This window comes from Lampris incognitus, chromosome 16, assembly GCF_029633865.1.
Source record: "Lampris incognitus isolate fLamInc1 chromosome 16, fLamInc1.hap2, whole genome shotgun sequence".
In the NCBI taxonomy this organism is placed as follows: Eukaryota; Metazoa; Chordata; class Actinopteri; order Lampriformes; family Lampridae; genus Lampris; species Lampris incognitus.
In genome coordinates this window covers 1,489,220-1,514,995 of record NC_079226.1, presented here as the reverse complement: position 1 = coordinate 1,514,995, position 25,776 = coordinate 1,489,220, and the positions used below count along the sequence as shown (strand labels likewise).

The 25,776-nt window shown below is 45.2% G+C and overlaps 1 protein-coding gene across 2 annotated transcripts in view; it reads left to right on the top strand.

The window, feature by feature from the left end:
• Positions 1–25,776, top strand: part of srp54 (signal recognition particle 54) — a 50,568-nt gene that overhangs the window by 19,534 nt on the left and 5,258 nt on the right. For both annotated transcript variants that reach the window (XM_056295865.1, XM_056295866.1), the window contains exons 5-14: positions 8,702–8,786; positions 9,279–9,383; positions 12,636–12,702; positions 12,784–12,841; positions 12,921–13,071; positions 13,584–13,732; positions 15,088–15,188; positions 22,880–22,966; positions 23,065–23,138; positions 23,323–23,431. In XM_056295865.1, coding sequence (XP_056151840.1) covers positions 8,702–8,786; positions 9,279–9,383; positions 12,636–12,702; positions 12,784–12,841; positions 12,921–13,071; positions 13,584–13,732; positions 15,088–15,188; positions 22,880–22,966; positions 23,065–23,138; positions 23,323–23,431 — 986 coding nt within the window. The remainder of the gene's footprint in view (positions 1–8,701; positions 8,787–9,278; positions 9,384–12,635; positions 12,703–12,783; positions 12,842–12,920; positions 13,072–13,583; positions 13,733–15,087; positions 15,189–22,879; positions 22,967–23,064; positions 23,139–23,322; positions 23,432–25,776) is intronic.

The window sequence follows — 25,776 nt, the reverse complement described above, 5'->3', positions numbered from 1 at the left end:
ATTATTGCTTATTAGTAGTACCATCTCAATATGCTTTGCTTAGTATGGACTTTATAAGGTGGTAGTACCACAAGAAGAGTTATTCTCCCTTACTAACACTTAATGAATATGGTCTGTTCTTACATAGCAAAACACAAAACTACAAGTGTTAATAGTGTTAAATTACTGTAAATTAAGTTTTTGTTACTTAGAATATGTTCCCCATACTAAAGTGACATCTTGATCATTACTAATTCACTAGTAATTAAGTTTTTTTATGTTCCCCATACTAAAGTGTTACCAGAAGAGGTATATAAATGAGAGTACTAGTGCTACGTTTATGGAGACAATAACTATGTCACAAACCATGAATCCAGTCAGCTGATATTCTCCTGGATAACTTTTAACATGAAAATTCTGAATGTCATGGATGTTGTTGCATCAGTAAAAAGAAAACTCTGAGCAAAAAAAAGACAGCTTGGATAAATACCATGTTGGTAAAAGCCCTGAAAAGAGAAGGCAGGAAAGCCGAACGCAAATGGAGGGAAACTAAACTTCAAATCCACTATGACTTGTGTAAACAAAGCCTTTATAATTTTAACTATGAGTTATGCAAGGCTAGACAGCTACAGTTTCTAATTTGATTAACGGGAACATTAATAATACCCATACTATGCAGTCTCTACGACCACCTAGAAATAATCTGGTCATTATGTCACAATTTAATACCATTTATCAAGAAATTCTAGCAGAAACAGTTCAGCATCTTAAATCATCAACATGTCTCGACACACTGATTTTTTTTTAAAACTATTTTTAACTCTGTAAAAACTTAGTTACATCAAATAGTTAATAGCTCACTGCTATCAGGCACTTGCCCAAAGTCACTAAAATAGCTGCCATTAAGCCACTCCTAAAAAAGAGATCTGTGGATACCTCTGTGTTAAATAACTATATACCAGTTTCAAATCTTCCTTTTATAGCTAAGATCATCGAGAAAGTTGTTTCAAATCAACTCAGCAATTTTTTTTAACTCAAATGGTCATTTTGGCAAATATCAATCAGGTTTCCAACCTAACCACAGCACTGAAACAGCTCTTATAAAAGTGTTAAATGACATACGGCTGGATACAGACTCAGGTAAAATATCTGTTCTGGTTTTACTTGATCTCAGTGCGGCATTTGACACTGTAGATCACAGAATACTGTTGGACAGGCTGGAACATTGGGTAAGACTTTCCAGAGCAGTCCTTAATTGGTTCAGGTATTATTTAGAAAACAGAAGTTACTTTGTCACCATTGGCAGTTATGAATCTGATAGAGAAGCTATGACATGTGGAATCCCCCAGGGATCAGTTTTCGGACCTCTCCTGTTTAATCTGTACATGCTGCCTTTAGGCCAAATTCTTCAGAGCAACAACATGGATTACCATAGTTATGCAGTTGATAATCAGATATATCTGGCTCTTTCACCTGATGATCTCAGCCCAATAGACTCACCGTGTCACTGTTTGGAGCAGATAAATAAGTGGTTGAGCCAAAACTTTCTTCAATTAGATAAGGAAAAAACAGAGATTATTGTGTTTGGCAACAAAGAGAAGAGAACTATAATAATAATTATTATAATAATAATAATGGTTATAATTTTATATAGCACCTTTCTAAAACAATGTTACAAAGTGTTTCACAAACTCCCCCCCGCCCCCCAAAAAACCCCAGATAAAACCAGACAAGGCAGGAATAAGAGTAAGCTCAAATAAGAGTGAAAATAAAATAGTAAAAATAAAAACAATTATCAGACATTTGTAAAAGCTTTCATAAAAAGAAAAGTTTTAAGATGAGATTTAAAAGAAGCTAAAGACTTAGTTCATCTTAGCTCAGCAGGAAGACAGGTCCATAGTGTGGTGGCTCTAACAGCAAAAGCCCCATCACCCTTTGAAACCAACCGAGACCTGGGAATAAGCTCCATCTGCAGACCTTAATGGTCGAGGGGGGACATACCAAGTCAATAAATCCCAAACGTATAAAGGAGCAATACCATTTAAAGCCTTTGAAGTGAGCAGTCAAATTTTAAAATCAATTCGAAATATAACAGGGAGCCAGTGTAGGGAGGCAAGCACAGGAGTGATATGGTGATGCTTCCTTGTCCCTGTAATGAGCCGAGCAGCGGCATTTTGTACCAAATGCAGACAGTGGAGGGAGCCCTTGCTGATACCAGAATAAAGTGCGTTACTGTAGTCGAGTCGAGAAAAGATATAAGTGTGTACAACTTTTTGCAAATTGGCAATTGATAAAAATGACCTAATTTTGGAAATTAGCTTGAGTTGGAAAAAGCATGACTGAACAACATGTTTAATTTGATTGTCAAAACTGAGGTTAGCATCACATATTAACCCATCAGATATTATAAGATTGAGTTGTTCATTGTTATAAATGAACAACTCAATTCTCGAGCTCTAAAAACCAAAGACAAAGTCCGAATCTTGGCTTTTTAATAGAGTCAGCTCTCATGTTCACCAGCCATATCAAAGCAATCAATAAAACAGCCTTCTATCACCTTAAAAATATAGCCAGAATCAAGGGTCTGGTATCCCAAAATGACCAGGAGAAGCTCATCCACGCTTTTATTTCCAGTAGAATTGATTGCTGTAACGGTCTCTTAACTGACCTTCTTCCCAAAAAGGCCATTAAACAGCTGCAGCTCATTCAGAATGCTGCTGCTGGAGTTTTAACCAGGACCAAGAGAACAGAGCATATTACTGCAGCCCTGAAATCGCTACACTGGCTCCAGTTGGGTATACAATAGATTTTAAAGTGTTGCTACTTGTCAACAAATCACTGAATGGTGTAGGCCCAGAATACATCACTGACATGCTTGAAGAGTATAAACCGGGTAGGGCTCTAAGATCCATGGACTCAGGTCAATTAGTTCAGCCCAGAGTCCAAACCAAACATGGTGGAGCAGCATTTAGCTGCATACAACTGGAACAAACTACCAGAAGATTTTAGATGTGCCCCAAACATAGCAATTTTTAAATCTAGCTTAAGAACATTTCTTTTTTCTTGTGCCTATGATTGAGCATTAAAACTTGCACCTCATTCCAACTGCTTTTTAATTCTGGAAGTAGATCTCTGGTCACTCCTGGTGGAGAAGTGACTATCTTTTTTTTTTTTTTTTTTTTGTACTTTGTATTTTCTTTTTATAGTACATGTCTTTCAATTATATTACTCTTTTTAATTGCTCATTCAAAGTAAATGTTATGTACTTTGTACTCTTTTAATTATATTTTATATATGATTGTTCCTATTTGCCTCTATTTACTCCCTTTTAATTATATTTCATATGGTTGTTCCTTTTCTGTGTTTATTTGTGTAAAGCACACTGAATTGCCCTGTGTACGAAATGTGGTTTAAAAATAAACTTGCTTGCTTGCTAATCAAATAGTTGGTGAGTACCTCCGGCTTGGTCGGACATCCCTACAGACACCTTGGCTGTGTCTGCGGGTGTGAAGCCGGATGTGGGTATGTGTCCAGGTCGCTGCACTAGCGCCTCCCCTGGTCGGTATGGGCACCTGTTCGGGGGGTGGAGGGGGAACTGTGGGGAATAGCGTGATCCTCCCATGCGCTATGTCCCCCTGGTGAAACTCCTCACTGTCAGGTGAAAAGAAGCGGCTGGTGACTCCACATGTATCGGAGGAGACGTGTGGTAGTCTGCAGCCCTCCCCGGATCAGCACAGGGGGTGGAGCAGCGACTGGGATGGCTTGGAAGAGTGGGGTAATTGGCCGGGTACAATCGGGGAGAAAAAGGGGGGAAAAAAAACCCATACACAGAAAGACATACAAACACACAGGTCGCTGTAGAATGATTCTCACAGTGCCGATTACATATTGGCCAGGTCCAGTAACAACATTTTTGATATAACATCTGTGCTGTTCAAGTTTCAAAGACTTCACCAATAGTAATGTAACATACACTTTATGTACAAAAGTATTGGGACACCTGGCCATTACACCTACAGGAGCTTTTATGACATCTTGTTCTAAATCTATAGGCATTAATACGGAGTTGGTCCCCCCTTTTTGCAGCTATAACAGCTTCCACTCTTCAGGGAAGGCTTTCCACAACATTTTGGGGTGTGTCTGGGAATTTTTGCCCATTCATCCAGAAGAGCATTTGTGAGGTCAGGCACTGATGTTGGACGAGAAGACCTGGCTCGCAATCTCCGTTCTAGTTCATCCCAAAGGTGTTCGATGAGGTTGAGGTCAGGGCTCTGTACAGGCCAGTCAAGTTCTTCCACACCAAACTCACCCAGCCATGTCTTAATGGACCTTGCTTTGTGCACTGGGTCACAGTCATGCTGGAACAGTAAAGGGCCCTCCCCAAACTGTTCCCACAAAGTTGGAAGCCTAGAACTGTCCAAGATGTCTTGGTATGCTGAAGCATTAAGTTTTCCCTTTACTGGAACTAAGGGGCCTAGCCCAACCTCTGAGAAACAACCCCATACCATTATCCCTCCTCCAGCAAACTTTACAGTTGGCGCAATGCAGTCAGGCAGGTAACGTTCTCCTGGCATCCACCAAACCCAGACTGGTCCATCAGACTGCCAGACAGAAGAGTGATTCATCACTCCACACAACACGTTTCCACTGCTCCAGAGTCCAGCGGCAGCGTGCTTTACACCATCCATCCCACGCTTGGCATTGTGCTTGGTGATGTAAGGCTTGCATGCAGCTGCTCGGCCATGGAAACCCATTCCATGAAGCTCCTGGTGCACAGTTTTTGTGCTGATGTTAATGTCAGAGGAAGTTTAGAACTCTGCAGTTATTGAGTCAACAGAGTGCTGGAGACTTTTACGCACTAGGCGCCTCAGCACTCGTTGACCCCGCTGTGTGACTTTACGTGGTCTGCCACTTCGTGGCTGAGTTGCTGTTATTCCTAAACGCTTCCACTTTTCAATAATACCACTTACAGTTGACCGTAGAATATCCAGCAGGGAAGACATTTCATGAACTGATTTATGGCAAAGGTGGCATCCTGTGACAGTACCACGCTTGAATTCACTGAGCTCTTCAGAACGACCCATTCTTTCACAAATGTTTATAAATGCAGACTGCATGACTAGCTGCTGGATTCATACACCTGTGGCAAGGGGTCTGAATGAAACACCTGAATTCAATGATGAAAATGTGTGTCCCTATACTTTTGTCCATATAGTGTATTTTGAAAGTTTGACATGAAATTAAATAAGTATGCACAGTAATATCTCCCTGAGGTTTCTTTCTATTTTTTCTCCCTGTTAAAGGTTTGTAGGGAGTTGCTCCTTATCTGATGAGAGGGTCTAAGGACAGAATGTTGTGTTGCTGTAAAGCCCCCTGAGGCACATTTGTAATTTGTGATGTTGGGCTATACAAATAAAATTGACCTGACCTAATATCTAATTTAATTTCACAGGCATCTCAAAAGATAGTGTGAGAGCAGCATAAAGCCAATATTACTGGTAAAATGTACATAACAGACCTTCCCCTAGCTGTCTAAGTCAGTATTTTATCCTGAGTAATTGCCCGTTACTTAGTTTTGATTAGTCAAGTCAATTTCATTTGTATAGCTATTACTATTACTACTACTATTACTACTACTACTACTACTTTCGGCTGCTCCCATTAGGGTCACCACAGCGGATCATCCGTTTCCATCGCTTCCTGTCTTCCGCATCTTCCTCTGTCACACCAGCCACCTGCATATCCTCCCTCACCACATCCATAAACCTCCTCTTTGGCCGTCCTCATCTCCTCTTCCCTGGCAGCTCCATATTCAACATCCTTCTCCCAATATACCCAGCATCTCTCCTCCACACATGTCCAAACCATCTCAATCTTGCCTTTCTTGCTTTGTCTCCAAACTGTCCAACCTGAGCTGTCCCTCTAATATACTCCTTCCTAATCCTGTCCTTCTTCATCACTCCCAGTGAAAATCTTATCATCTTCAATTCTGCCACCTCCAGCTCCTCCTCCTGTCTTTTCATCAGTGCCACTGCCTCCAAACCATACAACATAGCTGGTCTCACAACCATCTTGTAAACCTTCCCTTTAACTCTTGCTGGTACCCTTCTGTCACAAATCACTCCTGACACTCTTCTCCACCCACTCTACCCTGCCTGCACTCTCTTCTTCACCTCTCTTCTGCACTCCCCGTTACTTAAACTCATATGCCTTCGTCACCTCCACTCCTTGCATCGTGACCATTCCACTGTCCTCTCTCTCATTCACGCATATGTATTCCGTCTTGCTCCTACTGACTTTCATTCCTCTTCTCTCCAGTGCATACCTCCACCTCTCCAGGCTCTCCTCCACCTACACCCTACTCTCACTACAGATCACAACGTCATCTGCAAACATCATAGTCCACGGAGACTCCTGCCTGACCTCGTCCGTCAACATGTCCATCACCATTGCAAACTAGAAAGGGCTCAGAGCTGATCCTTGATGTAATCTCTCCTCCACCTTGAACCCATCTGTCATTCCAACTACACACCTCACCACTGTCACACTTCCCTCATACATATCCTGCACCACTCCTACATACTTCTCTGCAACTCCCGACTTCCTCATACAATACCACACCTCCTCTCTCGGCACCCTGTCGTATGCTTTCTCTAAATCTACAAAGACACAATGTAACTCCTTCTGACCTTCTCTATACTCTCCATCAACATTCTCAAAGCAAACATCACATCTGTGGTGCTCTTCCATGGCATGAAACCATACTGCTGCTCGCTGATCGTCATCTCTCCTCCTCTTAACCTAGCTTCTATTACTCTTTCCCATATCTTCATGCTGTGGCTGATCAACTTTATACCTCTGTAGTTGCTGCAGTTCTGTACATCGTCCTTGTTCTTGAAAATCGGTACCAGTATGCTTCTTCTCCTCTCCTCAGGCATCCTCTCACTTTCCAAGATTGTATTAAACAATCTAGTTAAAAACCCCACTGCCATCTCTCCTAAACATCTCCATGCCTCCACAGGTATGTCATCAGGACCAACTGCCTTTCCACTCTTCATCCTCTTCATAGCTGCCCTCACTTCCTCCTTGCTAATCCGCTGAACTTCCTGATTCACTATCCTACATCATCCAACCTTCTCTCTCTCTCATTTTCTTCATTCATCAGCCCCTCAGAGTACTCCTTCCACCTTCTCAGCACACTCTCCTCGCTTGTCAGCACATTTCCATCTCTATCCTTGATCACCCTAACCTGCTGCACATCCTTCCCAGCTTGGTCCCTCTGTCTAGCCAATCGGTACAAGTCCTTTTCTCCTTCCTTAGTGTCTAACCTGTCATGCAACTCACCATATGCCTTTTCCTTTGCCTTTGCCACCTCTCTTCGCTTTACACTGCGTCTCCCTGTACTCCTGTCTACTTTCTTCATCTCTCTGACTATCCCGCTTCTTCTTTACCAACCTCTTCCTCTGTATACTTTGCTGTACTTCCTCATTCCACCACCAAGTCTCCTTGTCTTCCTTCCTCTCTTCTGATGACACACCAAGTTCCTTCTTAGCTGTCTCCCTCACTATTTCTGCAGTGGTTGCCCAGCCATCCGCCAACTCTTCACTACCACCTAGTGTCTGTCTTAACCCTTCCCTGAACTCCACACAATAGTCTTCTTCAACTTCCACCGTTTGATCCTTGGCTCTGCCTTCACCTGCTTCCTCTTCTTGGTCTCCAAAGTCATCCTACAGACCACCATCCGATGCTGCCTAGCTATGTTCTCCCCCGTCACCACCTTGCAGTCTCCAATCCCTTTTAGATCGCGCCTTCTACATAACATATAGTCCACCTGTGTGCACTTTGCTCCACTCTTGTACATCCCCCTGTGTTCCTCCCTCTTCTTGAAATATGTATTCACCACAGCCATTTCCATCCTTTTCGCAAAATCCACCACCATCTGTCCTTCCACATTCCTCTCCTTTGCACCATAACTAACCATCACCTCCTCATCACCTCTGTTCCCTTCACCAACATGCCCACTGAAGTCCGCTCCAATCACCACTCTCTCCAACTTGGGTACACTCTCCACCACTTCATCCAACTCACTCCAGAATTCTTCTTTGTCTTGCATCTCACACCCAACTTGTGGGGCATATGCACTGATAGCATTGATCGGTACACCTTCGATTTACAGCTTCATACTCATCACTCTGTCTGACACTCTCTTCAGCTCCTGCACACTCTTGACATACTCTTCCTTCAGAATTACCCTTACCCTATTTCTCCTCCTATTCGCACCATGGTAGAAGAGCTTGAGCCCACCTCTGATACTCCTGGCCTTACTCCCCTTCCACCTGGTCTCTAGCACACACAGTATACCTACCTTCATTCTCTCCATCATATCAGCCAGCTCTCTCCCTTTACCAGTCATAGTGCCAACATTCAAAGTTCTGACTCTCACCTTCACACTCATCTGCATATTTGATTTGGCAAAGATTTTATGCTGGATGCCCTTCCTGATGCAACCCTCCGCATTTATCCAGGCTTGGGACCGGCACTAAGAATGCACTGGCTTGTCCATCCTCAGTGGCTGGGTTTCATTTGTATAGCTCATTATCACAAATGACAAATGTGCCTCAGGGGGCTCTACAGCAGCAACACAACATCCCGTCCGTAGACCCTCAGATTTAAGCCTAGTTCTCTTTTGCCTGTCGTTTCTAATTTTTTTTTGTCGCGTCAGGTCTGCCATAGATCTAGAGGAGATGGCATCTGGACTGAATAAGAGAAGGATGATTCAGCATGCCGTGTTCAAGGAACTGGTGAAGGTCTGTTCCATGTTCAGCCTCCATCCACCAGTAACCCACTAGTAACCTCCTGACCAGATCTAGTTTTCTCTGAAGACGTGCTCATTTTCTCACCTGCCCCACAAGATCAGTGGAGCCTGGTTGATAGTGTTATGTGTTGTTAGTCTTCTATTGTGTCTGAACATCTCATCAAGAACAACTCTGAGAATTTTTAAACTCAATTCCCAGAACACAACGTGCCTGGACACAGCGTTTAGTGGGAGATGTCTCCCACTAAACGCTGTGTCCAGATGTTCTGATTCAACTTTCTGGGATTTCCTTACCTGGATTATTGAGCATGTATTCAGACGTTTAAAACTATTGATTTGGGACCACAAGAAAGCTCACTAACTTTCTGTCTGTCTTTCTTTCTCTTTCCTTCTCTCTTTTTATTCTTTTTGTCTTTCATTCTTTTTCTTTCTTTCTTTGTCCTTCTTTCTTCTCTCTCTCTCTCTCTCTCTCCCTCTCTTTCAGTTGGTAGACCCTGGTGTTAAAGCCTGGACTCCCACCAAAGGGAAGAACAATGTGATCATGTTTGTTGGTCTGCAAGGAAGCGGCAAGACCACAACCTGCTCTAAGGTGAGACAGCATGCTGAAGATACCTCCCTTTACCCTCACACCCCTAAACTGCCCCCATACCCCTAAACCTCCCCCATACCTTCTTATACACCAGTGCTTCTCCAAAATTTTCTGTCATGCCCCCCTTTGGAGGAAGATTTTCATGCCCCCCGCCTCAACAAAATGGTGACAAAATGGGCCAAGTTTAACTTTATTTGAATAACATCAAGATCATGAACAGTCCTTTCACTTTTTTTTCAGTAACTTCTGTTGTGCAAATAAGAAACACAAATTCCACTTCAACTTTATCAAACCTCTTTTTGTGATATGTCACTAGATTGCTCCATAAGTCGGTGTGTTTTTTCAAAAAAACAAAAAACCGAAATAACATAAAAAAGATCACTTTGCTAGAACAATAACAATCAAGTTCAATCTTCCAAAAAAGAACAAATGCAGATATTAGTGAAAAACGATGAGCAAGTCAGTTGTTGAGAGCTCAAGTCTTATCACTGCATTAGTGCTGCAATGAGCCTGTTTTGCACTGCACATCTTTTCAAAACAGGGTTGCAGGCTTGATACTGCCACTCAAGTAATGCTCCATGTTGAGCTTAGATCTGTACTTTGTCTTAAGTGAGGCAACAGCAGAAAAGCCCATCTCACAGAGATAGGATGTGGCGAAGGGCAGCAGAATGCCCACAGCCCTCTGTCCTATGAGTGGATACACCCTCGCCACACCAAGCCAGAATTCCCTCAGTGTCTGAGCTGTAAAGCTCAGCCTCAGGGTGGAGTCAGATGTCATCTCCATGAACTGGTCCTCTTCAGCAGAGCTGAAATCAGCAGGTGCTGCTGCATTGAATGGATCTGTCACCCAGTCATACTGAGCACTGTTGTTTGGAAGTATTTTTGAAAGAATCCTCTCAGGGAGGAGATGTGCTCCTGAGACATGACATCACTGTGGTGGCTCCAGAATCACTGGCTTCAACAAATTCACTCAGATTCCCAAAGAAATCAGTATTTCCTTGATCAAGTCACTTGCCCCACATCTCAAGCTTTCGAGTGAATGCACTGATCTTGTCTGCCAGGTGAGGAAGGTGCTTGTAAGGTTTAATTCATTCAGCTTTCCAAATATATCGCTGAGATAGCCCAGTTTCACAAGAAATTGTTCATCACTAGACTTGCTTGCAACTTCATGCATACGCCTCTCCTCCAGAAACACCCGAATTTCCTGTCATATCTCAAAGACTCGCGACAACACTTGACCTCGCGAGAGCCACCTAGCCTCACTGTGAAACAACACAGCTGAATGTTCAGCTCCACTCTCTTCACAAAGTGCAGAGAACAGCCGCGCTATCAGGGGTCTTGTTTTGATGAAATTGACCACGCAAACAACATCGGTCAAAACCTCATTTAGGGGTGTCCGGATGGCGTGGCGGTCTATTCCATTACCTACCAACACGGGGATCACTGGTTCGAATCCCTGTGTCGCCTGCAGCTTGGTCGGGCGTCCCTACAGACACAATTGGCCGTGTCTGCGGGTGGGAAGCCAGATGTGGGTCTGTGTTCTGGTCACTGCACTGGCGCCTCCTCTGGTCATTCAGGGCACCTGTTTGGGGGGAGGGGGAACTGAGAGGAATAGCGTGATCCTCCCATGTGCTACGTCCCCCTGGTGAAACTCCTCGCTTTCAGGTGAAATGAAGCGGCTGGTGACTCCACATGTATCAGAGGAGACATGTGGTAGTCTGCAGCCTACCCCGGATCAGCAGAGGGGGTGGAGCAGCAACAGGGATGGCTCGGAAGAGTGGGGTAATTGGCTGGATACAATCGGGGAGAAAAACGAGGGGGGGGGGGACCTGGTTTAGGTTAGGGCTAATTTGTCTTGATGCTAGTGCTTCTCTGTGTGTGTGTGTGACACGGTGTGTCTATTGCCCATTTGGCGAGACCCTCTTGATCAGTGCCTGCAATCCCTTCGTTTTCTCTGCCATGGTCTGCACCATCCATGCAAACGCCCGCACAGTTCTCCCATTTCAGCCCATGTCCTGTCAGGTAGCAGTCAAGACACCTAAAGAGCTCATCAGCTGTCGCTGTACTTGGGACCTACTTGCAGAAGAGCAAATCCTCACACAGTGACTCTGATGTGACAAAGCGTATCAACTGCATCATTGGACAGAGGGACAGTTCAGTTTTGTGGCGCTTGTCTCATCAAACTTAGTTGACACCATATCTAAAGCCATAGGCAGTATGAGCTCCTCTGCTGTTGTGTGTGGTTTCTGGTACTGGGCAGTTCTGTGTGTGACTTTGTGTGATGCCATTAGTGCTTTGTTGTTCACTGATGCAGCTTTTACAAAGCAACGTTCCTGCTGATGGTATGCACCAAGTCTTCTCTGGAAGAACTCGAGTGGCTTATTGACGTGACTGGGGTGTAATGTCTCTAAGTGTCTTCTTCATGTGTTTGGTCTCATACTACCAGCTGCCAGAGTTTTCACACATAAAATACACACTGGTCTCTCCTCACCTCCCACCACATTCACTGTGAACCCAAGAGCAAGACAGGCTTCATCATATTTTCTTTTGGTTGATTACCGTCAGCTAAGCACTTTGTCTTGTTTGTCTCGGAAGCATCGCCTGTCTTTCTTTTGTCCCTGTCACACATCTCTCCATTCTGTCAATGTACACACTCTGTGTCATGAAAGCAAGTTGTGTTGATTGTTCCGCTGTGAAAAAGATTCCTACATCAAAATGGTAGTTCCACACTACACCCCCCCCGGTCACGTGCCGCCCCCCCTCGTCATGCCTCTTCCCCCCCTGGGGGGACGTACCACACACTTGACGAAACGTTGCTATACACCTATATTGCCCCTACACCTCCTTAGTAGCCTTACACCTCCCCAAAATGTTCCCCTGTATCTTCCTGTATCTGTCTCTGTGTGGTGAACTGGTCTCCTCAAGTTTTCCTCATCTCTTGGTTTCCTTTAGCTGGGACTTAAGCAGGTAACCAGCCATCATTTGGAGGGCCTGTTTTAAACGTCTTGTTGGCTGGCTAGGTCAGGAATTCAGCTGTAGTGGAGGTGGAGTTGCCTTCCTTTGTCTTAGTTGAGGTTTTCTACAGCAGCATTTTGCAGTAGTGTGACTTTAACTCCAACTAAGTTTAAGTTCAGCACTGCAGGCAGCCATCAGCCACCAGCTGCTTCCTGTCAATCTGATCTCCCTGGGCTGTAGATAATAAACTACTGATCAAATATGCTTCTTATCGTTTCTTATCTGTTTTCGCTCTAGTTGGCATATTACTACCAAAGAAAAGGCTGGAAAACCTGTCTAATCTGTGCTGATACCTTCAGAGCTGGTAAGCATTCTTTCTTCTCATGTTTGTTGTCATGTGGGCTTTTTCAGTGTAACTTTAAGCTTCCTTCGTTGTTTCCCCAAGGTGCCTTTGACCAGCTCAAACAAAATGCAACAAAAGCCAGAATTCCCTTCTATGGAAGGTGAGACACACACAGATAAACACACTCAGGAAAGCTCATCCCCTGATAATTTAACTACTTATTGGACCTGCTTGTACAGTTACACAGAGATGGACCCGGTTGTCATAGCAGCAGAGGGTGTGGAGAAGTTTAAAACGGAGAACTTTGAGATCATCATTGTGGACACCAGTGGCCGCCACAAACAGGAAGATTCTCTGTTTGAGGAGATGCTCCAGGTCTCCAATGCTGTGGTATGTCTGACTCAGACCAGAACCAGCACTTCCTGTTCATGAGCTTTATGCAGCAGCTGTTGGTATGCGTACACCTGCCTGTTGAAAATGTGTAAGGCTGTTCAGGAAATCTTGTGCCATATGCTCTTATTTTTTATTCATTTGTTCCCCAGTCTAGAAAACAGCTGATAGCAGTACTTGGATTTCTGAAAGTGTAGTTATTTGTTCTTTAAAACCCTCAGCTGATCAGAGCCTCACATTTTTTTGTTTTGTTTATACTATATTCAAACTTCATCCATCTTTATCTGCTCTCTTTGAGCTGTTTTTGAGGTTCATTGGCTATTTTTAACGAGAAGCATCAGCATGAAATACTTAGAAACACACACATGTGAATCTGGACCTCTGTCTTCATCACAGCTCCTCTCTGTTGATATCAAGGAAACCAGATGTCTGTGTCATTGTGACTTGATGGGTACATATTCATTTGTACTGCTGAGTGATTGTAGAGCTGCTGCCATGTTGTGTTTCCCCAGCAACCAGACAACATCGTGTATGTGATGGATGCATCTATTGGCCAGGCCTGTGAGGCTCAGGCTAAAGCCTTTAAAGACAAGGTGGACGTGGCATCAGTCATCGTCACCAAACTGGATGGCCATGCTAAAGGAGGAGGAGCTCTCAGCGCGTAAGAACGTCACCTCACATCATCGGTTCTCTTGGTTCAGTGGCTGCATCCTGCTCACAGGCTGCAGTCAGGAGATGACACCTCCAGGTTACATGGCAAACAGACCAACTCCACAAGTCACAGACAAGAAGAAGGCATAATGCTGATCTGATGAAGTTATATAGACTGAATGTTGATATCTTATATAAACTGCATATGAACTCTAGTTCTCTGCTCTTCTCTCTGGCTGGGATACCAGGGAGCCTCACAACTATCAAGTATCTTAAGTTTTTGATCCGCAAACAAAGAAGCCTTTGGGAATTTTGTGTAAAATCTAGCTAGATGGACTTTAGCATGTCTCTGGAAAAGTCAAGTTAGTTTTATTTGTATAGCCCAACATCACAAATTACAAATGTGTGTCAGTGGTTTTACAGCAACACAACATCCTGTCCTTAGACCCTCACATTGGATAAGGAACAATTCCCTAAAAACCCTTCAAACTCAGTTGAAAGTCAAACTGATTGGTGGGCATGGGTCAGCAAACCCTGTTCTGGTGGGCATGGGTCAGCAGACCCCCGTTGTGGTGGGCATGGGTCAGCAGACCCTGTACTGGCGGGCATGGGTCAGCAGACCTTGTTATGGTGGGCATGGGTCAGCAGACCCCGTTATGGTGGGCATGGGTCAGCAGACCCTTTTATGGTGGGCATGGGTCAGCAGACCCTGTTCTGGTCCTAACAGAGCTTATGTTGTTTGTCTTAAAGCTGGGAACACACTATGATTTAATGTCTGATTCACACCTCACTTTGACCTTGACTGATTTAAATGGAGCGTTTGCACCGTCTGTGTGTAATAGTTCAGGTGGTCATGGTACATGTTGTGTTGTGGTGTCAGAGGGTAAACATCCACATCACTCCTCCTGATTGGGTGTGTTCAGGTGTGATCAGTCAGAGCTCTGAAATACAGTTAAATATGTTTGACTTGTATGATTGGACTCTCGTCATCAGTATGTGTCTGTGACGATAGTCAGTGATAGTCGGTGTTAAATGTGTGATGCTGTGTGTTTTCTCAGTCAGCAGTTTGAAAGTCTTCAGTGTTAATTCTCACATACCTTAAGGCATGTGAGAATTGTAGGCTCGGAGGCAAACTGGATGTTTTAATCCAGAGTGATGTGTCCACCCCAACATGAACCATCACTTTCTCAACTGCTCTGTGTGTGTGTGTGTGTGTGTGTACTTATTGGTGTATATCTTTTGTTGTTTTTTGTGTAGGAGGATTAGCTCAGTTTACTTTCTGATTTGTGCAGATGTGTGGGATTTGTGTTGATTTGGTTGAAGTAGTGTGTCTTTACACTGAATTGTCTTGTGTCTGTGTTCCAGGGTTGCTGCTACTAAGAGTCCCATCATCTTCATAGGAACAGGAGAGCATATTGATGACTTCGAGCCATTTAAGACGCAGCCGTTCATCAGCAAGCTGCTGGGTAAGACCTGAGCCAAGAGCCACAGTAACATCATGCTGCTCTGTGGACCAGTGGTGTCATGCTGCTGTGTGGACCAGTGGTGTCATGCTGCTGTGTGGACCAGTAGTGTCATGCTGCTGTGTGGACCAGTAGTGTCATGCTGCTGTGTGGACCAGTAGTGTCATGCTGCTGTGTGGACCAGTAGTGTCATGCTGCTGTGTGGACCAGAAGTGTCATGCTGCTGTGTGGACCAGTTGTGTCATGCTGCTGTGTTGACCAGTAGTGTCATGCTGCTGTGTTGACCAGTAGTGTCATGCTGCTGTGTGGACCAGTAGTGTCATGCTGCTGTGTGGACCAGTAGTGTCATGCTGCTGTGTGGACCAGAAGTGTCATGCTGCTCTGTGGACCAGTGGTGTCATGCTGCTGTGTGGACCAGTAGTGCCATGCTGCTGTGTGGACCAGTAGTGTCATGCTGCTGTGTTGACCAGTAGTGTCATGCTGCTGTGTGGACCAGTAGTGTCATGCTGCTGTGTGGACCAGTGGTGTCATGCTGCTGTGTGGACCAGTAGTGTCATGCTGCTGTGTTGACCAGTAGTGCCATGCTGCTGTGTGGACCAGTAGTGTCATGCTGCTGTGTTGACCAGTAGTGTCATGCTGCTGTGTGGACCAGTAGTGTCATGCTGCTGTGTGGACCAGTAGTGTCATAGTGCTCTGTGGACCAGTAGTGTCATGCTGCTCTGTGGACCAGAAGTGTCATGCTGCTGTGTGGACCAGTGGTGTCATGCTGCTCTGTGGACCAGTAGTGTCATGCTGCTGTGTTGACCAGTAGTGTCATGCTGCTGTGTTGACCAGTAGTGTCATGCTGCTGTGTTGACCAGTAGTGTCATGCTGCTGTGTGGACCAGTTGTGTCATGCTGCTGTGTTGACCAGTAGTGTCATGCTGCTGTGTGGACCAGTAGTGTCATGCTGCTGTGTGGACCAGTAGTGTCATGCTGCTGTGTTGACCAGTAGTGTCATGCTGCTCTGTGGACCAGTAGTGTCATGCTGCTCTGTGGACCAGAAGTGTCATGCTGCTGTGTGGACCAGTGGTGTCATGCTGCTCTGTGGACCAGTAGTGTCATGCTGCTGTGTTGACCAGTAGTGTCATGCTGCTGTGTTGACCAGTAGTGTCATGCTGCTGTGTTGACCAGTAGTGTCATGCTGCTGTGTGGACCAGTTGTGTCATGCTGCTGTGTTGACCAGTAGTGTCATGCTGCTGTGTGGACCAGTAGTGTCATGCTGCTGTGTGGACCAGTAGTGTCATGCTGCTGTGTTGACCAGTAGTGTCATGCTGCTCTGTGGACCAGTAGTGTCATGCTGCTCTGTGGACCAGTAGTGTCATGCTGCTGTGTGGACCAGTGGTGTCATGCTGCTGTGTTGACCAGTGGTGTCATGCTGCTCTGTGGACCAGTTGTGTCATGCTGCTGTGTGGACCAGTGGTGTCATGCTGCTGTGTGGACCAGTAGTGTCATGCTGCTGTGTGGACCAATAGTGTCATGCTGCTGTGTGGACCAGTGGTGTCATGCTGCTGTGTGGACCAGTTGTGTCATGCTGCTGTGTGGACCAGTAGTGTCATGCTGCTGTGTTGACCAGTAGTGTCATGCTGCTGTGTTGACCAGTAGTGTCATGCTGCTGTGTGGACCAATAGTGTCATGCTGCTGTGTGGACCAGTGGTGTCATGCTGCTGTGTGGACCAGTAGTGTCATGCTGCTGTGTGGACCAGTAGTGTCATGCTGCTCTGTGGACCAATAGTGTCATGCTGCTCTGTGGACCAGTAGTGTCATGCTGCTGTGTGGACCAGTGTTGTCATGCTGCTGTGTTGACCAGTAGTGTCATGCTGCTGTGTTGACCAGTAGTGTCATGCAGCTGTGTGGACCAGTTGTGTCATGCTGCTGTGTGGACCAGTAGTGTCATGCTGCTGTGTGGACCAGTAGTGTCATGCTGCTGTGTGGACCAGTAGTGTCATGCTGCTGTGTGGACCAGTAGTGTCATGCTGCTGTGTTGACCAGTAGTGTCATGCTGCTGTGTGGACCAGTAGTGTCATGCTGCTGTGTGGACCAGTGTTGTCATGCTGCTGTGTTGACCAGTAGTGTCATGCTGCTGTGTGGACCAGTGTTGTCATGCTGCTGTGTGGACCAGTTGTGTCATGCTGCTGTGTGGACCAGTAGTGTCATGCTGCTCTGTGGACCAGTAGTGTCATGCTGCTGTGTGGACCAGTGTTGTCATGCTGCTGTGTTGACCAGTAGTGTCATGCTGCTGTGTGGACCAGTAGTGTCATAGTGCTCTGTGGACCAGTAGTGTCATGCTGCTGTGTGGACCAGTTGTGTCATGCTGCTGTGTTGACCAGTAGTGTCATGCTGCTGTGTGGACCAGTAGTGTCATGCTGCTGTGTGGACCAGTAGTGTCATAGTGCTGTGTGGACCAGTAGTGTCATGCTGCTGTGTTGACCAGTAGTGTCATAGTGCTCTGTGGACCAGTTGTGTCATGCTGCTCTGTGGACCAGTAGTGTCATGCTGCTGTGTGGACCAGTGGTGTCATGCTGCTGTGTGGACCAGTAGTGTCATGCTGCTGTGTTGACCAGTAGTGTCATGCTGCTGTGTGGACCAGTAGTGTCATGCTGCTCTGTGGACCAGTAGTGTCATGCTGCTGTGTGGACCAGTAGTGTCATGCTGCTGTGTGGACCAGTAGTGTCATAGTGCTCTGTGGACCAGTGGTGTCATGCTGCTGTGTGGACCAGTTGTGTCATGCTGCTGTGTTGACCAGTAGTGTCATGCTGCTGTGTGGACCAGTAGTGTCATGCTGCTGTGTGGACCAGTAGTGTCATAGTGCTCTGTGGACCAGTAGTGTCATGCTGCTGTGTGGACCAGTGGTGTCATGCTGCTGTGTGGACCAGTAGTGTCATGCTGCTGTGTTGACCAGTAGTGTCATGCTGCTGTGTGGACCAGTAGTGTCATGCTGCTGTGTGGACCAGTAGTGTCATGCTGCTGTGTGGACCAGTAGTGTCATGCTGCTGTGTGGACCAGTAGTGTCATGCTGCTGTGTGGACCAGTGGTGTCATGCTGCTGTGTTGACCAGTAGTGTCATGCTGCTGTGTGGACCAGTAGTGTCATGCTGCTGTGTGGACCAGTAGTGTCATGCTGCTGTGTGGACCAGTAGTGTCATGCTGCTGTGTGGACCAGTAGTGTCATAGTGCTCTGTGGACCAGTAGTGTCATGCTGCTGTGTGGACCAGTAGTGTCATGCTGCTGTGTGGACCAGTGGTGTCATGCTGCTGTGTTGACCAGTAGTGTCATGCTGCTGTGTGGACCAGTAGTGTCATGCTGCTGTGTGGACCAGTAGTGTCATGCTGCTGTGTGGACCAGTAGTGTCATGCTGCTCTGTGGACCAGTAGTGTCATGGTGTTGTGTGGACCAGTTGTGTCATGCTGCTGTGTGGACCAGTAGTGCCATGCTGCTGTGTGGACCAGTAGTGTCATGCTGCTGTGTGGACCAGTAGTGTCATGCTGCTGTGTGGACCAGTTGTGTCATGCTGCTGTGTGGACCAGTTGTGTCATGCTGCTGTGTGGACCAGTAGTGTCATGGTGTTGTGTGGACCAGTAGTGTCATGCTGCTGTGTGGACCAGTTGTGTCATGCTGCTCTGTGGACCAGTTGTGTCATGCTGCTGTGTGGACCAGTAGTGTCATGCTGCTGTGTGGACCAGTAGTGTCATGCTGCTGTGTGGACCAGTAGTGTCATGCTGCTGTGTGGACCAGTAGTGTCATGCTGCTGTGTGGACCAGTAGTGTCATGCTGCTGTGTGGACCAGTAGTGTCATAGTGCTCTGTGGACCAGTGGTGTCATGCTGCTGTGTGGACCAGTTGTGTCATGCTGCTGTGTTGACCAGTAGTGTCATGCTGCTGTGTGGACCAGTAGTGTCATGCTGCTGTGTGGACCAGTAGTGTCATAGTGCTCTGTGGACCAGTAGTGTCATGCTGCTGTGTGGACCAGTGGTGTCGTGCTGCTGTGTGGACCAGTAGTGTCATGCTGCTGTGTTGACCAGTAGTGTCATGCTGCTGTGTGGACCAGTAGTGTCATGCTGCTGTGTGGACCAGTAGTGTCATGCTGCTGTGTTGACCAGTGGTGTCATGCTGCTCTGTGGACCAGTAGTGTCATGCTGCTGTGTGGACCAGTAGTGTCATGCTGCTGTGTGGACCAGTAGTGTCATAGTGCTCTGTGGACCAGTAGTGTCATGCTGCTGTGTGGACCAGTAGTGTCATGCTGCTGTGTGGACCAGTGGTGTCATGCTGCTGTGTTGACCAGTAGTGTCATGCTGCTGTGTGGACCAGTAGTGTCATGCTGCTGTGTGGACCAGTAGTGTCATGCTGCTGTGTGGACCAGTAGTGTCATGCTGCTGTGTGGACCAGTAGTGTCATAGTGCTCTGTGGACCAGTAGTGTCATGCTGCTGTGTGGACCAGTAGTGTCATGCTGCTGTGTGGACCAGTGGTGTCATGCTGCTGTGTTGACCAGTAGTGTCATGCTGCTGTGTGGACCAGTAGTGTCATGCTGCTGTGTGGACCAGTAGTGTCATGCTGCTGTGTGGACCAGTAGTGTCATGCTGCTCTGTGGACCAGTAGTGTCATGGTGTTGTGTGGACCAGTTGTGTCATGCTGCTGTGTGGACCAGTAGTGCCATGCTGCTGTGTGGACCAGTAGTGTCATGCTGCTGTGTGGACCAGTAGTGTCATGCTGCTGTGTGGACCAGTTGTGTCATGCTGCTGTGTGGACCAGTTGTGTCATGCTGCTGTGTGGACCAGTAGTGTCATGGTGTTGTGTGGACCAGTAGTGTCATGCTGCTGTGTGGACCAGTTGTGTCATGCTGCTCTGTGGACCAGTTGTGTCATGCTGCTGTGTGGACCAGTAGTGTCATGCTGCTGTGTTGACCAGTTGTGTCATGCTGCTGTGTGGACCAGTTGTGTCATGCTGCTGTGTGGACCAGTAGTGTCATGCTGCTGTGTGGACCAGTAGTGTCATGCTGCTGTGTGGACCAGTGGTGTCATGCTGCTGTGTTGACCAGTAGTGTCATGCTGCTGTGTGGACCAGTTGTGTCATGCTGCTGTGTGGACCAGTAGTGTCATGCTGCTGTGTGGACCAGTAGTGTCATGCTGCTGTGTGGACCAGTAGTGTCATGCTGCTGTGTGGACCAGTAGTGTCATGCTGCTGTGTGGACCAGTAGTGTCATGCTGCTGTGTGGACCAGTAGTGTCATGCTGCTGTGTTGACCAGTAGTGCCATGCTGCTGTGTGGACCAGTTGTGTCATGCTGCTGTGTTGACCAGTAGTGTCATGCTGCTGTGTGGACCAGTAGTGTCATGCTGCTGTGTGGACCAGTAGTGTCATAGTGCTCTGTGGACCAGTAGTGTCATGCTGCTGTGTGGACCAGTAGTGTCATGCTGCTGTGTGGACCAGTGGTGTCATGCTGCTGTGTTGACCAGTAGTGTCATGCTGCTGTGTGGACCAGTAGTGTCATGCTGCTGTGTGGACCAGTAGTGTCATGCTGCTGTGTGGACCAGTAGTGTCATGCTGCTCTGTGGACCAGTAGTGTCATGGTGTTGTGTGGACCAGTGTTGTCATGCTGCTGTGTTGACCAGTAGTGTCATGCTGCTGTGTTGACCAGTTGTGTCATGCTGCTGTGTGGACCAGTAGTGTCATGCTGCTGTGTGGACCAGTGTTGTCATGCTGCTGTGTTGACCAGTAGTGTCATGCAGCTGTGTGGACCAGTTGTGTCATGCTGCTGTGTGGACCAGTAGTGTCATGCTGCTGTGTGGACCAGTTGTGTCATGCTGCTGTGTGGACCAGTTGTGTCATGCTGCTGTGTGGACCAGTTGTGTCATGCTGCTGTGTGGACCAGTAGTGTCATGCTGCTGTGTTGACCAGTAGTGTCATGCTGCTGTGTGGACCAGTAGTGTCATGCTGCTGTGTTGACCAGTAGTGTCATGCTGCTGTGTGGACCAGTAGTGTCATGCTGCTGTGTGGACCAGTAGTGTCATGCTGCTGTGTTGACCAGTAGTGTCATGCTGCTGTGTGGACCAGTAGTGTCATGCTGCTGTGTTGACCAGTAGTGTCATGCTGCTGTGTTGACCAGTAGTGTCATGCTGCTGTGTGGACCAGTAGTGTCATGCTGCTGTGTGGACCAGTAGTGTCATGCTGCTGTGTTGACCAGTAGTGTCATGCTGCTGTGTGGACCAGTAGTGTCATGCTGCTGTGTGGACCAGTAGTGTCATGCTGCTGTGTGGACCAGTAGTGTCATAGTGCTCTGTGGACCAGTAGTGTCATGCTGCTGTGTGGACCAGTGGTGTCATGCTGCTCTGTGGACCAGTAGTGTCATGCTGCTGTGTGGACCAGTAGTGTCATGCTGCTCTGTGGACCAGTAGTGTCATGCTGCTCTGTGGACCAGTAGTGTCATGGTGTTGTGTGGACCAGTTGTGTCAGGCTGCTGTGTTGACCAGTAGTGTCATGCTGCTGTGTGGACCAGTAGTGTCATGCTGCTGTGTGGACCAGTAGTGTCATGCTGCTGTGTGGACCAGTAGTGTCATGCTGCTGTGTTGACCAGTAGTGTCATGCTGCTCTGTGGACCAGTAGTGTCATGCTGCTGTGTTGACCAGTAGTGTCATGCTGCTGTGTGGACCAGTAGTGTCATGCTGCTGTGTGGACCAGTAGTGTCATGCTGCTGTGTGGACCAGTAGTGTCATAGTGCTCTGTGGACCAGTAGTGTCATGCTGCTGTGTGGACCAGTTGTGTCATGCTGCTCTGTGGACCAGTTGTGTCATGCTGCTCTGTGGACCAGTGGTGTCATGCTGCTGTGTGGACCAGTGGTGTCATGCTGCTGTGTGGACCAGTGGTGTCATGCTGCTGTGTGGACCAGTGGTGTCATGCTGCTGTGTGGACCAGTTGTGTCATGCTGCTGTGTGGACCAGTGGTGTCATGCTGCTGTGTGGACCAGTTGTGTCATGCTGCTGTGTGGACCAGTAGTGTCATGCTGCTGTGTGGACCAGTAGTGTCATGCTGCTGTGTTGACCAGTAGTGTCATGCTGCTGTGTTGACCAGTAGTGTCATGCTGCTGTGTGGACCAGTAGTGTCATGCTGCTGTGTGGACCAGTTGTGTCATGCTGCTCTGTGGACTAGTAGTGCCATGCTGCTGTGTTGACCAGTGGTGTCATGCTGCTGTGTGGACCAGTAGTGTCATGCTGCTGTGTTGACCAGTTGTGTCATGCTGCTCTGTGGACCAGTAGTGTCATGCTGCTGTGTTGACCAGTAGTGCCATGCTGCTGTGTGGACCAGTAGTGTCATGCTGCTGTGTGGACCAGTAGTGCCATGCTGCTGTGTGGACCAGTTGTGTCATGCTGCTCTGTGGACCAGTAGTGTCATGCTGCTGTGTGGACCAGTAGTGTCATGCTGCTGTGTGGACCAGTTGTGTCATGCTGCTGTGTTGACCAGTAGTGTCATGCTGGATGTGGAGATAGTGATGAAATAGGACATTTTTGTTAGTTTCTTCCAGCTGTTTTTTTTACAGATGAATGGAAACGATTCTGATGGTTATGCAACATGATTGCATTCAGGTCAAATAATCACGATCAGGCGATGATGTAATAATTGTGACAGCGCTATGGACCAGTAAAACCAGTTTCATTCTGCCACCAGGTATGGGCGATATCGAAGGTCTGATTGATAAAGTTAACGAGCTCAAACTGGATGACAACGAGGAGCTGATAGATAAACTCAAACACGGTGAGAGTGTCACACATGCATGTTTAAGTAGAACAGGGTGTGACTCATGACAGTGTGGGTCCCTGCATGTCAGGCTGACAGTGTTTTCTCTCTCCCAGGTCAGTTCACGCTCAGAGACATGTACGAACAGTTTCAGAACATCATGAAGATGGGTCCATTCGGACAGATCATGGTACCTGCCGCCTCATCGTAGGCATCTCCCATACACTGTACATAGCCTGATGGGAAAGTTTAGAGAACGTGTTGCCCGTGCCTGTGTCATCACTCAGCCAGCCACCAGGGGGCATCATAGCAAACGTAACATATGGATAGCCGTTCTCATTTTAACAGCGGTTGTGTTGTGATGTCTCTGTCAGGGAATGATTCCAGGGTTTGGCACCGACTTCATGAGTAAAGGGAATGAACAGGAGTCTATGGCCAGGCTGAAAAAGCTCATGACCATCATGGACAGCATGAACGACCAGGGTAACACAAGCAAACACATATACAAACCTAGTGTACATAACGTGAACCACCAGCGTTTGGCTTATGTCACTATCATAACACAGTCATCTCATATCACAGTTACATCACTATCATTCAATATTATACATTACTGTCACTATCATATCACAGTTACATCGCTATCATTCAATATTATACATTACTGTCACTATCATATCACAGTTACATCACTATCATTCAATATTATACATTACTGTCACTATAATATCACAGTTACATCACTATCATTCAATATTATATATTACTGTCACTATCATATCACAGTTACATCACTATCATTCAATATTATATATTACTGTCACTATCATGTCACAGTTACATCACTATCATTCAATATTATATATTACTGACACTATCATATCACAGTTACATCACTATCATTCAATATTATACATTACTGTCACTATCATATCACAGTTACATCACTATCATTCAATATTATAGATTACTGTCACTATCATATCACAGTTACATCACTATCATTCAATATTATATATTACTGTCACTATCATATCACAGTTACATCACTATCATTCAATATTATATATTACTGACACTATCATATCACAGTTACATCACTATCATTCAATATTATACATTACTGTCACTATCATATCACAGTTACATCACTATCATTCAATATTATACATTACTGTCACTATCATATCACAGTTACATCACTATCATTCAATATTATACATTACTGTCACTGTCATATCACAGTTACATCGCTATCATTCAATATTATACATTACTGTCACTGTCATATCACAGTTACATCACTATCATTCAATATTATACATTACTGTCACTATCATATCACAGTTACATCACTATCATTCAATATTATATATTACTGTCACTATCATATCACAGTTACATCACTATCATTCAATATTATATATTACTGTCACTATCATATCACAGTTACATCACTATCATTCAATATTATACATTACTGTCACTATCATATCACAGTTACATCACTATCATTCAATATTATATATTACTGTCACTATCATATCACAGTTACATCACTATCATTCAATATTATATATTACTGACACTATCATATCACAGTTACATCACTATCATTCAATATTATACATTACTGTCACTATCATATCACAGTTACATCACTATCATTCAATCTTATATATTACTGACACTATCATATCACAGTTACATCACTATCATTCAATATTATACATTACTGTCACTATCATATCATAGTTACATCACTATCATTCAATATTATACATTACTGTCACTATCACATCAGTTACATCACTATCATTCAGTACTATATATTACTGTCACTATCGTATCACAGTTACATCACTATCATTCAATATTATACATTACTGTCACTATCATATCACAGTTACATCACTATCATTCAATATTATATATTACTGTCACTATCATATCACAGTTACATCACTATCATTCAATATTATATATTACTGACACTATCATATCACAGTTACATCACTATCATTCAATATTATACATTACTGTCACTATCATATCACAGTTACATCACTATCATTCAATCTTATATATTACTGACACTATCATATCACAGTTACATCACTATCATTCAATATTATACATTACTGTCACTATCATATCATAGTTACATCACTATCATTCAATATTATACATTACTGTCACTATCATATCACAGTTACATCACTATCATTCAATATTATACATTACTGTCACTATCATATCACAGTTATATCACTATCATTCAATATTATATATTACTGTCACTATCATATCACAGTTACATCACTATCATTCAATATTATATATTACTGTCACTATCGTATCACAGTTACATCACTATCATTCAATATTATATATTACTGACACTATCGTATCACAGTTACATCACTATCATTCAATATTATACATTACGGTCACTATCGTATCACAGTTACATCACTATCATTCAATATTATACATTACTGTCACTATCGTATCACAGTTACATCACAATCATTCAATATTAGACATTACTGACACTATCGTATCACAGTTACATCACTATCATTCAATATTATACATTACTGTCACTATCATATCACAGTTACATCACTATCATTCAGTATTATATATTACTGTCACTATCATATCACAGTTACATCACTATCATTCAGTATTATATATTACTGTCACTATCATATCACAGTTACATCACTATCATTCAATATTATATGTTACTGTCACTATCATATCACAGTTACATCACTATCATTCAATATTATATATTACTGTCACTATCATATCACAGTTAC